This window comes from Choloepus didactylus, chromosome 21 (assembly GCF_015220235.1).
Source record: "Choloepus didactylus isolate mChoDid1 chromosome 21, mChoDid1.pri, whole genome shotgun sequence".
NCBI classification, from domain to species: Eukaryota; Metazoa; Chordata; class Mammalia; order Pilosa; family Megalonychidae; genus Choloepus; species Choloepus didactylus.
Window position 1 is genome coordinate 19,165,248 of NC_051327.1, and position 13,848 is coordinate 19,179,095.

Below are 13,848 nucleotides of genomic sequence, written 5' to 3' on the forward strand. Positions count from 1 at the left end.
TCCCATAGAGCCCAGGACGTGTAAGGAACACTTCCTCGATTTTACTACTTCTTCTCCTTCAATCCAGGAGGGCTTCCTGGAGGAAGCCGACGGGCCACGAGAGCCCGATGATGCCACTAGAGCCGCGACCCTCAGTCCCGACGGTCGCGCGTCACGTGCCGGGGGCCAGCGCGGGGGAGCACAGGGAGAACCCCGGGGACCCACCCCCACCCCGACTCTCCCGCGGTCCGCCGCAGGGCCCGCGTCACGTGAACGAACCGGGCTCCCGGGTCACGTGCCGAGGGCTCCAGGGACGGCGGGCGGTCGCGGCCGCGCCCCGCCGGTTTCGCCGGGAGCGCCGGAGGCCGTGCGGGGCCCGAGGCGCGGAGGTAAGCCCCCGCCGGCGGCGGCGGCGGCGGAGGGGGGCGGCCCCGCGTCCCCGCGTCACGCGTCACCGTGGTGCGAGGCGGGCAGCCATCTTGCTACAAACACAAACAGAGAGGAGCGGCCGCCGCGGGAGCGCCAGCGCCCCCTCCCCCCCGCCGCCGCCGCCGCCGCCGCCGTCCCCGGCCCGCCGCCCCCCGCCCCGGGACCCGAGCCTCGCGCCGCCCGCGGTAAGCGCCCGGCAGCTCCGCGGACCCCGGCCCGCAGCCGGGCCTGCGGCCAGCCCGCCCCCGACGCTGAGGGCGGGCCGCGCCGAGCTGCGAGAGCCAGAGGCAGAGCGCGGGCCGCCGGCGCGGACCCTCCCCCGTCTCCTCCCCGCGGGCCGCCCGCCGCCCGCCGCCCGGTGCGCCCGCCCTCCCGGCCTCTCCCCGCCGCCCCCGGGATGCGGCTCGCGGCCCCGGGCCCCGGGGGGCAACCCGCCCGCCGCCCCCCCTGCCCGCGCACCTTGGCGGCCCCCTCCCTGAAGGGCACGTTGTCCTCGCCGCCCGGGCCTCCGCCTGCCCGGCCGCGCTCGTAACGGTGGCTCCTGCGGGCCTAGCCCCTGTTCTGTCTGCCCCGGGCGCCGCAGCCCGCCCCGCCGAGGGCGCCGCGACCCCCATGCCCCACGTCCCGGGAGAGTCCCCCCATCCGGGGTGCTTGGCGGACTTAGCTGGGGCTGGCGGGGTCGTCAAGTCCAAACGTGCCGTGTCTGGGGCCAACCTCGACGCCTTTCCCGTTAGCCAGAGCACCTCGGCGGCTTCTGCCCCGAAAATTCCTGCCGGCGAGCAGCGTTGGTGCTCGCTCATGGGGTCACCCGCCTCTCCTTGCCGGCCGGGCCGGACTCCTGCCCCAGCAGGGCTGGGGCTGCCCGCCCCCAAGCCAGGCCCCCTCGGCCGCCTTCCCGACCTGGCCCCCCGACACAGCAGCTCTCGGGCCACAGCCCCTCACACTCGGCCTTTTCTTTTTTTCCAAGTAACTTCAATGAGCCCTTCATCTCTTTCCCCTCTTACCCAGTCATCATTAGAACTCCCCGCCAGCGTGCAGGTCTGCCCCGGCGCAGATGCTGAGGAAATACCTGTGGCTGCTTCTCGCCTCCACCCACCCCAGTCTGGCTCCCCTCTGGCTTCTCTCAAAGTGCTGCTTTTCCGAAGCTCCTCTGCCTCCCCTGCGCGGCCCCTTCGAGCTGTTTCCACTCACCTGGCCTCCCCAACCCAGCCACTCACCTTTGCAACTGAAACCCCATCGGCACCCATGCACCAGTCAGTCCCCAGGGGCCCTGCACAACGTTTTGTCTCTGGCTCTTCCTTCCCATTTCCATCTGTTACCCTCACAGTCCTAGCCCTACTTCCCCCCAATCCAGCCCCAGTTTTATTTCCTCCCCATCTGTCTTAATCCTCTGTTGCCTGTCATGTCATTGGGCAGCACTGGGGGCAGAGCTGGACTTGGTGTCCCTGACGTTTCCTGGGGACTAGGGCCCGGAGCACCCCCCTTGGGTGATTAATGGTCAAATGAGTGGTGTACCGGGGCTTCTCCACTAGCTCTGTCGGTCAGCAGATGCATTGGTGTCGTGTGTGATCTCAGAGATACAGGACCCCAGTTTGGCGTCACTTTGATGTGTGTCATTAGAGTTTGAGGTAGAGAAAATAGCCCTACTTTGGAGGAGAGAGGGTGAGAAGAAGAGGCTGTGTGAAGAATTTCAAAAATCTAATAAGAAAATAAAAGTGGCTTAAAACTCACGAAGTATGGCCTTGAGCTTGAGATGGTTACTGTTGATGGTGAGCCTTGTCTCCAGTCTTGGATGGAGTGTTGAGGGAGGTTGGGTACCCCATCAGGGCAGCTGCAGCTCCTCTTGTTTTCCCCAGCTGGAGCCCAAGAGTAGGCAAGTGGGCAGAAGGGATCAGATGAGATAAGGGGCACAGGAGTTTTGAAAACTGTTAAAATAGCACATAAATGCCAAGTGGTGTTATTTATCATGATGGGTTGAGCCAGTAGAGGAGCTGGTGCCAGCTGGGTAAATACAGGTTTATTACTTTTTTTTAAGCTTCAGCGTTATGGCCCTACCATGTCTGGAGAATTTTTCCATCCTGAGAAGGGGGCCGAGGCCCCTCCACTGGACTCCAGGCCGGGCAGTTGTTCCAAAATGCTGGGGAGCTGGAACATCTGGGTACCAGTCTGCTGGCAGTGGTACCCTCTATGCCGAGAGACATTGCCCTGGATTGGCGCTGATTTTAGGGGTGATGGAGTGAGGAAATAATGTTGTTAACTTAATTCATGCTGGCACTGCCTGTCCTCTGGGGTCTTTTCGTTCGCCCCGTGAATTCTGAACCCCTAGAAAACAGCCCCTCTCTTTTCACACAGGCCTGGTGTGAGCCCCGAGGACCAGTGCTTGCCTCTCCCGGGTCTCCAGCAGGGGGCAGCCTTTTAGCAGCAATAAGCCGGGTGCTAGGGGGAGTGAGGGTAGACTGAGGCCCAAGAAAGAGAAGAAGGTGGGGAGGCAGCAGGGGCCTGGAGACGGTGGATAAGCCGGAGGGGCCGGCGGGAAGGAGCCCTTTGCATCTGGTAGCAGGGAAGTGGAAGACAAGAAAATTTGGTGCAGCCCCTAGTCCTGTGCCTTGACTTCTCCAGGTTTTTCTTTCGTAGGGAAGGTGCCAAGCGCTTGCTTTTGAGAGTTTGCGATGCAGAAACTTAGGACAGGTGGTTTGTTTGGTTTTTGTTTATTTTTTAGTCTGTTTTCTTCAGGATTTTTCTCCTGGCAGGATTTTGGATTTCACTCGCTGGACGGTGTAATTAGGGACCGGGAACTCCGGGGTGTGGGGGGGCTCTCCCGTGCTCATAGCGCAGCAGAGTGTTCTCCACAGTGGTGCTCTCAGCATTTGGGGCCAGGTAATTCTTTTTCGGGGACTGTCCTGGGCATTGTTTCAGGAGCATCCCTGGCCTCTACTCATTAGATGCCAGGAGCAGTCCCCCAGTTGTGACAGCCAAAAATGGCTCCAGAGATTGTCACATGCTCCCTGGAGAGCAGAGTCACCCCAGTTGCGACCCACTGGCTCCCAGGCGGCGTGTGGAAAGGACGCACCAGGGTTGGGAGGGCTGGACGTTGGGGGGTGGCGTGCATGCTCCTACACAGTAGTTCCTTTGGGCAGGGCAGGGGGCCAGGCAGCCCCCCAGCTTCTGGGACCAGACCCTCCTCCGGCTGGGCCCAGGGTCTTAGACTTTTCCTCCCAGCTTCTCTCCAAGAAGGGGGATCGGCTTTGGCTTTCCCCAGCCCTGTGCTTCCCTCCCTCCCCTTGCCCCTGCAGCTTCCCGTCTCCTCGGCCTGGTGTGAGCCGCCTTCCCTCTGTCTGCTCCTTACAACCCGGGACACAAAGGTGAGGCAAGAAGCAGAAAACACCAAGGAGAGCTGCGTTTGTCCACTCCCTGGAAGGGGGGAGGGTGAGTCTCCCCCTTCCTCTTCTCTTCTTCTTCTCCCCTCTCCCTGCCACCAGGGCTGGTTTCTGTCCCTCTAGAGACAGTGAGCTGGCTGGGGAGGGATCTCAAGACTCCTGAGGTGTGTTGGCAGCGCCGCGGGGTGTTTCTTGTCGTGGGGAAGCCTTAGGTACGCGGCAGGTGTCCCCAGGTGTCTCCAGGGTTGCAATGCAGAGAAGGCGTCACTCGGCCTCTTGGACCTGAGGGAACCACCTTTCATTCAGCAAAAGGAAGAGCTTTCTGACAGACCTGTCGCCTGCAATGGTCTTGAGTGGGCCGAGGGCAGTGCCCAGCAGCAGCTCTTGTGGAAGAGATGCCACGCTGGGGTGGGGGTGGGTGTGGCCCACTCGGACCCTCTGAAAGCCACTTTTTGCCTACGATGTGGAGTCTGCAGGTGGCTCCCTCTCTGGCAGTCAGTCCGTTTTGCTTCATCTTCCTGCCAGTGGCTGAAGCTGAGAGCAGCTTTGGAAACTCCTTCCTCCTTCCTTCCCAGAACCGAGGCACCTCGGAGTCGATGGGCACCTAGGGGGTCCCGCCTCCCTCCCAGCTAGTGACAGAAGCCCCGGTGCAGCTCCTGGGACGCCCTCTGCCCCCCACTTGGGCACTGCTGGGGATGCGCCACCTCCTGAGAGGCTCCTCTGTTGTCCCCTAGAGGAGCAGCGCACTGCCACTTCTCCTGTGTCACATCAGAAACTCGGACTGTTCGTGCTTCATGGTGAGAGACCCATTCTCCGGCTTCTGCTGTAACAGTGTTCTCCTCTGCTGCGTGTGTCCTTACGATCATCTTTTCCGAACCTGGGGTTGGGGGTCCAGGCATTTATTCCCGCTTGGCCCACCAGTCCCTGGATGCGTTCCCAGACCTGCCTGCTGGCCACCTCTGGTGTGAGCCCAGCTTTACCCTGGGATAGTCTCCCTGCTCCCCGCATCCTGGTTTCTCCCCAAACTGAGTTCCTGCCTCCTGGCCTCCAGCTGCCAACCCTGACTTTTTTCACAAGACATGGTTTTGCTCCCGGGTTTATGTCTAATCCTTCTTTCCATAACCAGACCTTTTCCCCTTGCATATCTGAGGGTTCCGGGGGTCCTTTGTCTGTTTTTGGTCCTTGTCCCCGAATGTCTGCACACACCATGACCACCCCCTGTGTAGCCTCTGCACGCACCTCCCGGCTCAGCCTTCCACCAAGAACGCTGATGGCCCGGAGACCAGGCTGGCAGGCTCATCGCCCGCCCTCTAGCGCCTGCTCCTCGCCTGTCCGTTGGGGGTGCTCGCTGCATGTTGGTGAATGAATGAAGTGCCCACGAGGCGGGGCAGGGCTGAGGGCTCTCCAGGGCACCCCATCCGACCCATTCATCTGACCCTACCTTCTCCCCCACCTCCACGTCTCGGGAAGGATCTTTCCCAGATGTGAAGGTTCCTCCCCGGGCGTCCTGAGGCCAGTCTGGGATCCAGTAGCTTGGGGACTGCACCTCACCCCAGCCTAGGCCCTTGCGTGAAGAGAGCCCCGCCCCGCCCGCCTGCTTCCCAGGGGCAAGGCTGCCAGGTGAGTGGGCCAGAGAGGGGGGGCGTGCCTGCACGGAGGTCCCTGCGGGGGCTGGAAGGGGTTCCAGCATCCCTGTTTTCCTCTTTCCCCAGGTCTTTCCCCCATTTGGCTCATCTTTAACTCATGGTTTGTGTGGCCACGTGGCTGGCTTAGGTGAGTCCATTTGGTGCCCGCGATCCCTCTGTTAGCCTGAGGCTCGGACCTGTGCCCAGCCAGGTGGCAGTCACACCTGCTCGCAACCCTCTGGAGGGTCTCCAGGCCGGCCATTCTGCAAGGCCCGTGTTCCCGCTGCCTCCACAGCTACTTGGAGAGTGAACGCCAGGCACTCCCTCTTCTGCTCCTTCCCTCCAACCTCAAGGAAACATCCCCAGCTCTACGATGGCAGCAGAGACCCTCAACTTTGGGCCTGAGTGGTGGGTCGGGTGTGCTCTGGGTGGCATGGAAAAGCCAGGGAGAAGAAGAGGGCTGCTGTGACTCCGTCCCTCTCCCCCCTTCACGCCTCTCCTAGGCTGAGGGCCCTTTCCAGCGGGGGTAGCGTGGCCTCCCCACCCCCATCCCCCGCCATGCCCAAATACAAGCTGGCCGACTATCGCTACGGGCGAGAGGAGATGCTGGCTCTCTACGTCAAGGAGAACAAGGTAGGGACGTGAGGACGGGTGGTTAGGTGTGGGCAGTCTGTGGCCACACTGCCTATTGGGCCTCAGCCAGTGGAGAGGGCCTGGGAGCCTGTGGGGCCTCAGCTCTCCTGCCCAACCCACAGGTCCCAGAGGAGCTGCAGGACAAGGAATTTGCTGCCGTGTTGCAGGAGGAGCCTCTGCAGCCCCTGGCCCTGGAGCCTCTGACTGAGGAGGAGCAGGTGGGGTCGGGCCAGGGGCCGGGGCAGCAGGCTCCCAGGAAGGGTGGGGTGTTGGGTTGGGTGGGGGGCAGGAGGGACTGATTGGGAAGGCAGCGGGTAGGGGCAGGCTGTGGTTCTGGGCAGGATGGGGGTGCCCGGGTGCTTGGGTCCTCACTCCCACCCCTGGCTCCCTCCTCAGAGGAACTTCTCCCTGTCAGTGAACAGTGCAGCTGTGCTGAGGCTGATGGGAAAGGGGGCTGGGCCCTCCCTCGGCAGCACCTCTCGGGGCAGGGGCAGCACGCGGAGCCGAGGTAGTGGGGAGTTAACTAAGCGTTCTGGGGGGTGGGCAGAGGTGGGGCCCGAGGGATTGAGGGGGATTATCTGGCAGGTTTCCCACCACCTGGTTTCCCATGTACGTTTCACTCCTCCAGGCCGTGGCCGCGGTGACAGTTGCTTTTACCAAAGAAGCATTGAAGAAGGCGATGGGGCCTTTGGACGAAACCCCAGGGAGATCCAGCGTAGCCAGAGTTGGGATGACAGGTGCGGGAGGAAGGGCCCGGCCTGGTGGCAGGATGGGTTGTGGCTTGGGTCTTTGTCATGAGGGGGCAGCAGCGAACCAGATAGTCCCTTGTCAGAGAGCTCTCTGCTCTTGCCCTTCGACCTCTGCCCCTTTCCCTTCCGAGGCTCTTAGGGCCCATTGGTGCCTGTGACCTCCTGTTCCAGGTGCCCCCTTGGGTTCTCTTCCCACAGTCTCCCCTTCCCCGAGTCCCCAATCCCCTCCCTCCCTTCACCTTTCTTGGGACACAGCGGGCAGGGTGCAGAGATCCCACAGGTCCAGGAGGGCGAAGGTGTGCCACTCTGGCCGACACGTTTCCCTCCTGCAGAGGCGAGAGGCGGTTTGAGAAGTCAGCAAGGAGGGATGGAGGTATGGAGTGATGAGGGTGGTGAGGGTGGTGTCCAGGGCCTCGAGGTCACTGCGCAGTGGGGAGGGTTGAAATGGGAGATGTTTACTGTGGGGGCGGGAATAGTGGGTCTGGAGTGGGTTCCTTATTCACCGGCAGGGTTGACGGTAAGAACCTTCCAGGGATGTGGCTCCGAGGCTGCTAACGGTGGGTTCCTTCTCCCACCCCCAAGCCCGATCAGGGTTCGAGGAGGGAGGGGCTGGCCCGAGGAAGGAGCATGCCCGCTCCGACAGTGAGAACTGGCGTTCTCTGCGCGAGGAGCAGGAGGAGGAGGAGGAGGGCAGCTGGCGACTTGGGGCTGGACCCCGACGAGACAGCGACCGCTGGCGCTCAGCCAGCCCTGGTGAGAGGGGCCAGCTGGGCATGGGGGGTGGCGGCAAGAACTGCCCCCTAAGAGGTGGGCTCCCGTGACCACAGTGGGGGAGCAGGAGCAGAAAGCTCTCTGGAGTTGGTGGGTGGGAACTTGGTCTCAGAAATGGTGGCTGGTCCCAGGGGCATCCTGGTGCACAGCAGGGGAGTGGAGACTCTGGCTTGACCAGGGTGCCAAGTCGATTCTCCTCCTCTGACTTTTCCTGCCCAGATGGCGGCCCCCGCTCTGCTGGCTGGCGGGAACACGGGGAGCGGCGTCGCAAGTTTGAGTTTGATCTGCGAGGGGATCGTGGAGGGTGTGGTGAAGAGGAGGGGCGGGCTGGGGGGGTCAGCTCTCACCTCCGGAGGGCCCGAGGGCCCGACGGCTTTGACGACGACAAGGATGGGCTCCCAGAGTGGTGCCTGGATGACGAGGATGAAGAGATGGGCACCTTTGACGCTTCCGGGGCCTTCTTGCCTCTCAAGGTACCTGTGAGGAGGCCGGGGCGGGGTGTTGCTAGAGGTCGGGGGAGCCTGCCCTGATTGGGTCCCCTCACCCACCCTTTTATTCTCTGCCCTTCCACTTCCTGTCATCTTCCCTAACCCTATACAGAAGGGCCCTAAGGAGCCAATTCCTGAGGAGCAGGAGCTGGATTTCCAGGGTCTGGAAGAAGAGGAGGATGAGCCTTCCGAAGGCCTGGAGGAGGAGGGGCCGGAGGGGGGTAAGGCTGCCGGGGAGGGCGAGGCAGGCTGGGGGACCCCTCGCCTGGGGGAGTGCTCAGACGCCCCTGGGCTAAGGCTGCTCAGACAGGAGAGAGAGAAGCAGATGCTGACAGATGTGGGGGAGGAACCCAGAAACAGCCTAGCTGTGTCATGTCAGGTAAAAGCCAAGCATAATCCGAACGACCTGTGAAAACCCCTTATGGAACCTGTAGAACGCAGGACTAAGCCTGGGGCACAGAGCGACATGGGTGCGTGTGGTGTGTCCCCGGCTGTGCGGGACAGAGGAGAAAGCGTGCACGGTGACGGTGCTGTCAGTCTCCCTGAACGTCGGGTTGCACTGACCACAGTGAACTGGGCGTCCCATGGCCCCGGTGCCCAGATGCCTGAGTTGTGGCCACAGGGAAGGGCTTCTGCAAGGTCAGCGCTAAGGCCTTCCACCTCGTGGGTTTTGAGTGGAGGGGCTTCCTCTTCTCTTGCAGGTGGGAAGGATGTGACCCCACTGCCGCCTCAGGAGGAGAAGCCCAGCTCCCCGTCCCCACTACCTGCCTTGGGCCCCCTCTGGGGAGCCAGTGGGGAAGGTGACGAAGCTGTGGAGAAAGACCTCCCGGTGGCAGAAGGTGGGCCAAGAGGGCAGCCAGCTCTTCCTCTGGATGCAGGTCCTTGGCGGTGGGGTGGGGGCTGTTCCGACTGGTCTGGGCTGGAGTCCACTTTTCTGCAGTGAGGGTGGGGAAGGGCCGTTCCTGCCTCTTTCTCTGGACTGCATCCCCATCCTACCCTCCTTCCTTTCCTCCTTCCAGGAGATGACATGGGGGGCATCCAGCTGAGTCCTGGGGTGGGCTCACCCCCCGGCCCACCGGGAGATTTGGAAGATGATGAAGGCTTGAAGCACCTGCAGCAGGTGTGGGAGTGCCTGAGATCCCTGGGGATCCTCCCTGCAGGGAGGCCTGTGTTCATCTGTCCCTCCCTGCCCCGGATTCTGAGCTTTTCCCACTTCTCTCCTGCCCCCGTGCCTGACCTGACCTCCTGCCCCCAAGCCCAATCCCTGCCTGCCCTGATGTGCTGTGACCAGCTGACCCTCACTTTCCTTCCTGGGCTCCAGGAGGCGGAGAAGCTGGTGGCCTCCCTGCAGGACAGCTCCCTGGAGGAGGAGCAGTTCACAGCCGCCATGCAGGCCCAGGGCCTGCGCCACTCCGCGGCCGCCACTGCCCTCCCGCTCAGCCATGGCGCAGCCCGCAAGTGGTTCTACAAGGACCCGCAGGGGGAGATCCAAGGTGCCTGCGGCATACAGCGGGGAGTGCGGGGGTGCAGGGAGGCCGTTCTTATTCAGGGCATCCGAGGTTTGCCTTCTAGCCCGGTGGACATTCTCCTCCCTGCTTCCTTCTCTCCCTCGGTCAGGCCCCTTCACAACACAAGAGATGGCAGAGTGGTTCCAGGCTGGCTATTTCTCAATGTCACTGCTTGTGAAGCGGGGCTGTGATGAGGGCTTCCAACCCCTGGGGGAGGTGATCAAGATGTGGGGTCGCGTGCCCTTTGCCCCAGGGCCCTCACCCCCACCTTTGCTGGTGAGCATGAAGCAGGGAACCCGGGGGCTTGGGGTTGGCCCGGGGTGAGGAAGGGGCGCTGCACTGCAGGACCCCAGGAGGACCCTGCCCTTGCGCCTCCTGCTGTTTGCAGCGGGAACACTCTCGCCCCTTCTCCCAGGGAAACATGGATCAGGAGCGGCTGAAGAAGCAACAGGAGCTGGCAGCGGCCGCCTTGTACCAGCAGCTGCAGCACCAGCAGTTTTTTCAGCTGGTCAACAGGTGGGGACTGGGAGGGCTTGGAAGTAGCTGGGGCACTGGATGCGAGGCCTTGTGCCACTCCTGTGCTCTGCTGTGTGCCCGCAGCCGCCAGCTCCCTCAGTGTGCGCTCCGGGAAAAGGCAGCTCTGGGAGGCCCGCCGCCGCTCTCGGCCTTCCTGCAGCAGCTCCAGGCTCTCAAGGCCCCCAGGTCTGTGGGCGTCTCTTGAGGCGCGCACCAGCGCTCGGGATAGGTCGGGGCACGGGGTGGACCAGAAGTGGATCACAGGGGCCTGAGAACTGGTGCTTTGCCTTGCAGAGGTGGGGACCAGAACCTGCTCCCAACGATGAATCGTTCCTTGTCGGTGCCGGATTCGGGCTCCCTGTGGGACATACATACCTCAGCTTCATCACAGTCAGGTATGTGATGCCAGACCTCTTGTCTGCCCCGGTTCCCTCCCCTGCGGTGACTGGGTGGGGGCGGGGCACAGGTCTGTTCCTGCCCTAGCGCTGCCCCCTCTGCCTCTGTGGACGAGGGGCCAGGCCGCTGCACAGGACAACGGAGCCAGGCCTGCACACTCTTGAAGACGCTTTGCCTGCCGCAGGTGGTGAGGCCAGTCTTTGGGACATACCAGTTAACTCTTCGACTCAGGGTCCAATTCTAGAACAACTCCAGCTGCAGCATAAAGTGAGTAGACATCCTGCAACCGGGTGTCAAGGGTTGGAGTCTACCCCAAGAAACGAGAACCCCAGGCTCGCCGCTGATCTTTTTGCGGCCTCAGTTCCAAGAGCGCAGAGAAGTGGAGCTCAGGGCGAAGCGGGAGGAGGAGGAGCGGAAGCGCCGGGAGGAGAAGCGACGGCAGCAGCAGCAAGAGGAGCAGAAGCGGCGACAGGAGGAGGAGGAGCTGTTTCGGCGCAAGCAGGTTGGTGCCTGGCAGCGCCCCCCGGGCTGCCCGGCTGAGCTTGGGGCCAGGTCAGCTGCCCTCACCGTGGCTCTCCTCGGTTAGGTGCGGCAGCAGGAGCTCCTGCTGAAGCTGTTGCAGCAGCAGGCAGTGGCCACCGTGCCCGTGCCCCCTGCACCCAACTCCCCACCCCCACTCTGGGCTGGCCTGGCCAAGCAGGGCCTCTCCATGAAGGCGCTGCTCGAGCTGCAGCTGGAGGGCGAACGGCAGCTGCACAAGCAGCCCCTGCCTCGGGAGCCATCGCGGACTCAGGCCCCCAACCACCGTGTGGTGAGCAGGCTGGGCCCTTCCCCGGTGACTGGAATGTTCTGGGCTCCCAGGATCCCCCTCTAGTCCACCTCCAGGGTGACATCGGGGAGGAAGCATCGCTAAGCCCAGATTTCTGCATGCCCCTTACCTTGCCCACCCAAACCACCCAAACCAACCTCCCTGCCTAGTTCCCTCGGGCGCCCTTGTTGGGGCTGCCCTGACTTCCTGCCGTCTGTAGCAGCTCGGGGGCCTGGGCAGCGCCCCCCTGTCCCAGTGGGTGTCTGAGGCTGGGCCGCTCTGGGGCGGGCCCGACAAGAGTGGGGGCAGCAGTGGCGGCCCGGGGCTCTGGGAGGACACCCTCAAGAGTGGCGGGAGCCTGGCCCGCAGCCTTGGCCTGAAGAACAGCCGGAGCAGCCCCTCGCTCAGGTGGGTGCCAGGGCCCTGGGTCTGGCGGGTGGTCAGGGTGGAAGGGTGCGTGGCGCCGGAGCCCATCTGGTGCCCCTCCCTCACCCTGGCCTTGCAGTGACTCGTACAGTCACCTCTCGGGGCGGCCTGTGCGCAAGAAGACAGAGGAGGAGGAGAAGCTGCTGAAGCTGCTCCAGGGCATCCCCCGGCCCCAGGATGGCTTCACCCAGTGGTGTGAGCAGATGCTGCACACGCTGAGCACCACGGGCAGCCTGGATGGTACAGGCGGGTGGGCCCCAGGGCCAGGGTCAGCCAGGGGGCCAGGCCTGGATGGTGGACCCTGACAGCCCCCTCCCACCCCCTAGTGCCCATGGCCGTAGCGATCCTCAAAGAGGTGGAGTCCCCCTATGACGTCCACGACTATATCCGTTCCTGCCTGGGGGACACGCTGGAAGCCAAAGAATTTGCCAAACAATTCCTGGAGCGGAGGGCCAAGCAGAAAGCCAGCCAGCAGCGGCAGCAGCAGCAGGTGAGGTGTTGGAGCTCTGGACCATGGGGTGCGGGTGCCCGGCTGCTCTCCTGACTCCCGGCCCTGCGCCCCCTCCCCTGCCTGCAGGAGGCCTGGCTGAGCAGCGCCTCCCTGCAGTCAGCCTTTCAGACCAACCACAGCGCCCCGCTGGGCCCCGGGGAGGGCAGCAAAGCCAAGAGGCGCGCCCTGATGCTGCACGCGGACCCCAGCATCCTGGGTAGGTCTGGGCGGGGCCAGCGGAGGTGGCTCCTTTCCGGGACAGGGCAGGCGCAGCCCGGGGACAGCACTCCAACCTGCTTCTCCCCGGCTTCAGGGTACTCCCTGCACGGCTCCTCTGGAGAGATCGAGAGCGTGGATGACTACTGAGCAGCCCGTCCCACCGGCCCCCCTGGGCTCCAGGCCAGGGCCAGCGGTAGCAGCTTGGACCCTTGGGTCCTGAGCCTGCAGGCTCCCCACAAGGAGCATAGGAGGCGGCAGGGGCTGGGTCCCCAGCACTTGTTACAAACCACACGATGCACCTTAACTCACCCACCACGAGGCACTTTACAGATTGCGGGGAAGGGTTATTTTTTCTTTTACATTTTTTAATTTTTTTTTTATTTTGAACAACATTGAAGAAAACGTTAGAGGAGACAAAAAATGTTTAAAAACCTACACTCTAAACACCCCTTTGCCCTTTGCCCTCTGGGGTAGTGGGGGGAAACAATGAAAGGTCCATAGAGGTTCGATTTTTTTTTTTTTTTTTTAAGAAAACAGAAGAAAAATAATGAAAAAAAGAAAGGTTAGGAGACTGAAAGAAAAAACACACTGTTACTTTGGGGCAGTGGGGACCCAGGCCCCATGGACCTGTCCTGCCTGGCGCCCAAGGCTGCGCTTACCCTCCCTGCCCCTGGAAGGTGGGCCAGCAGGGTAACTGGAAGCTGGGGTGCCAGCAGTTTGCACAGGGGGCCCCTCAGAGCCCCACCTGCCGGACCCGCTGTGAATGGCCCCCTCGCCGCTGTGACTGGCGGGGGTGTGCGGGCTGGGGTCCGTGGCCCATGGCCCCTTGGTGTTGCTGCTGTGGGGTACGTCGCACAAATCGGATGAGCCGCCACCACCCTGCAGGCCACTGTCCTGCACCGGCTGCCGGGAGGTGGGCAAGGGCCGGGGCAGTGCCAACCTGGGCTGGCTGGCGGCAGCACCTGGCCACTGGCCCGGCGAGGGGCTTCCCCGCCGCTGCCATTTGGGGAGGGGGCTGGGTGTGGCGCCGAGGTCCTGGTCCCCTGCCTTGCCACATGAATGTATTCTCTGGGCCCCGAGCCTCTGCCTCGGCGGCCTTGAGCGGGAGCTGGAGGGGTGTCACCTCTTCACCGCCGAGCTGCCCCTCCTGCCACGGGGAGAGAGGGCAGGGAGGGGGCTGCCTGGGCTGCGACCGCCCTACCCGGGGCTCTTCCTGCCCCCCACCCCCCCTTGCAGCTGCTGGGGTGGGGTACGGACCACCCAGCTCTGCGCAAGCCCCCTTCCTCTGACCAAATGGGGGAGGGGCGTGTGCCCTCCCTGCCCCCCGCCCCCCCCCCCCCCCCCCCCCCCCCCCCCCCGGCGAGCTTGTTTAATGTTGAGTAGGTTGAGGGTGGAGGAGAGAAGCGCCCCGAGGTCGGGGTGGGCAGCCCTGCC

The 13,848-nt window shown here is 63.3% G+C and overlaps 2 protein-coding genes across 4 annotated transcripts; both read left to right on the plus strand.

Annotated features, from left to right (window-relative positions):
- The first annotated feature begins 110 nt into the window (after window positions 1-110).
- LOC119517171 (formin-like protein 5) lies at window positions 111-5,099 on the plus strand. Its single transcript, XM_037813746.1, has 5 exons — window positions 111-834; window positions 890-1,374; window positions 3,702-3,770; window positions 4,520-4,582; window positions 5,037-5,099. The coding sequence occupies exons 1-5, from the start codon at window positions 111-113 to the stop codon at window positions 5,097-5,099; spliced, it is 1,404 nt and encodes a 467-aa protein (XP_037669674.1).
- Window positions 357-13,742, plus strand: GIGYF1 (GRB10 interacting GYF protein 1). 3 transcript variants are annotated; one of them, XM_037813916.1, is made up of 28 exons: window positions 357-593; window positions 3,702-3,834; window positions 4,361-4,582; window positions 5,256-5,405; window positions 5,498-5,818; window positions 5,914-6,043; window positions 6,166-6,261; window positions 6,440-6,551; window positions 6,672-6,780; window positions 7,125-7,165; window positions 7,375-7,545; window positions 7,783-8,036; window positions 8,164-8,272; window positions 8,753-8,890; window positions 9,071-9,171; window positions 9,373-9,544; window positions 9,669-9,835; window positions 9,975-10,075; window positions 10,160-10,261; window positions 10,370-10,470; window positions 10,656-10,738; window positions 10,833-10,973; window positions 11,058-11,282; window positions 11,500-11,687; window positions 11,785-11,945; window positions 12,032-12,195; window positions 12,313-12,412; window positions 12,509-13,742. In XM_037813916.1, the coding sequence occupies exons 5-28, from the start codon at window positions 5,784-5,786 to the stop codon at window positions 12,559-12,561; spliced, it is 3,054 nt and encodes a 1,017-aa protein (XP_037669844.1). In that variant the 5' UTR covers window positions 357-593; window positions 3,702-3,834; window positions 4,361-4,582; window positions 5,256-5,405; window positions 5,498-5,783; the 3' UTR covers window positions 12,562-13,742. The 3 variants fall into 3 exon arrangements, with proteins under 3 accessions (XP_037669844.1, XP_037669843.1, XP_037669842.1); XM_037813915.1 differs by having other exon boundaries at window positions 359-593; window positions 11,503-11,687; window positions 12,283-12,412; XM_037813914.1 differs by having other exon boundaries at window positions 360-593; window positions 12,283-12,412.
- The last annotated feature ends 106 nt before the right edge of the window (window positions 13,743-13,848 follow it).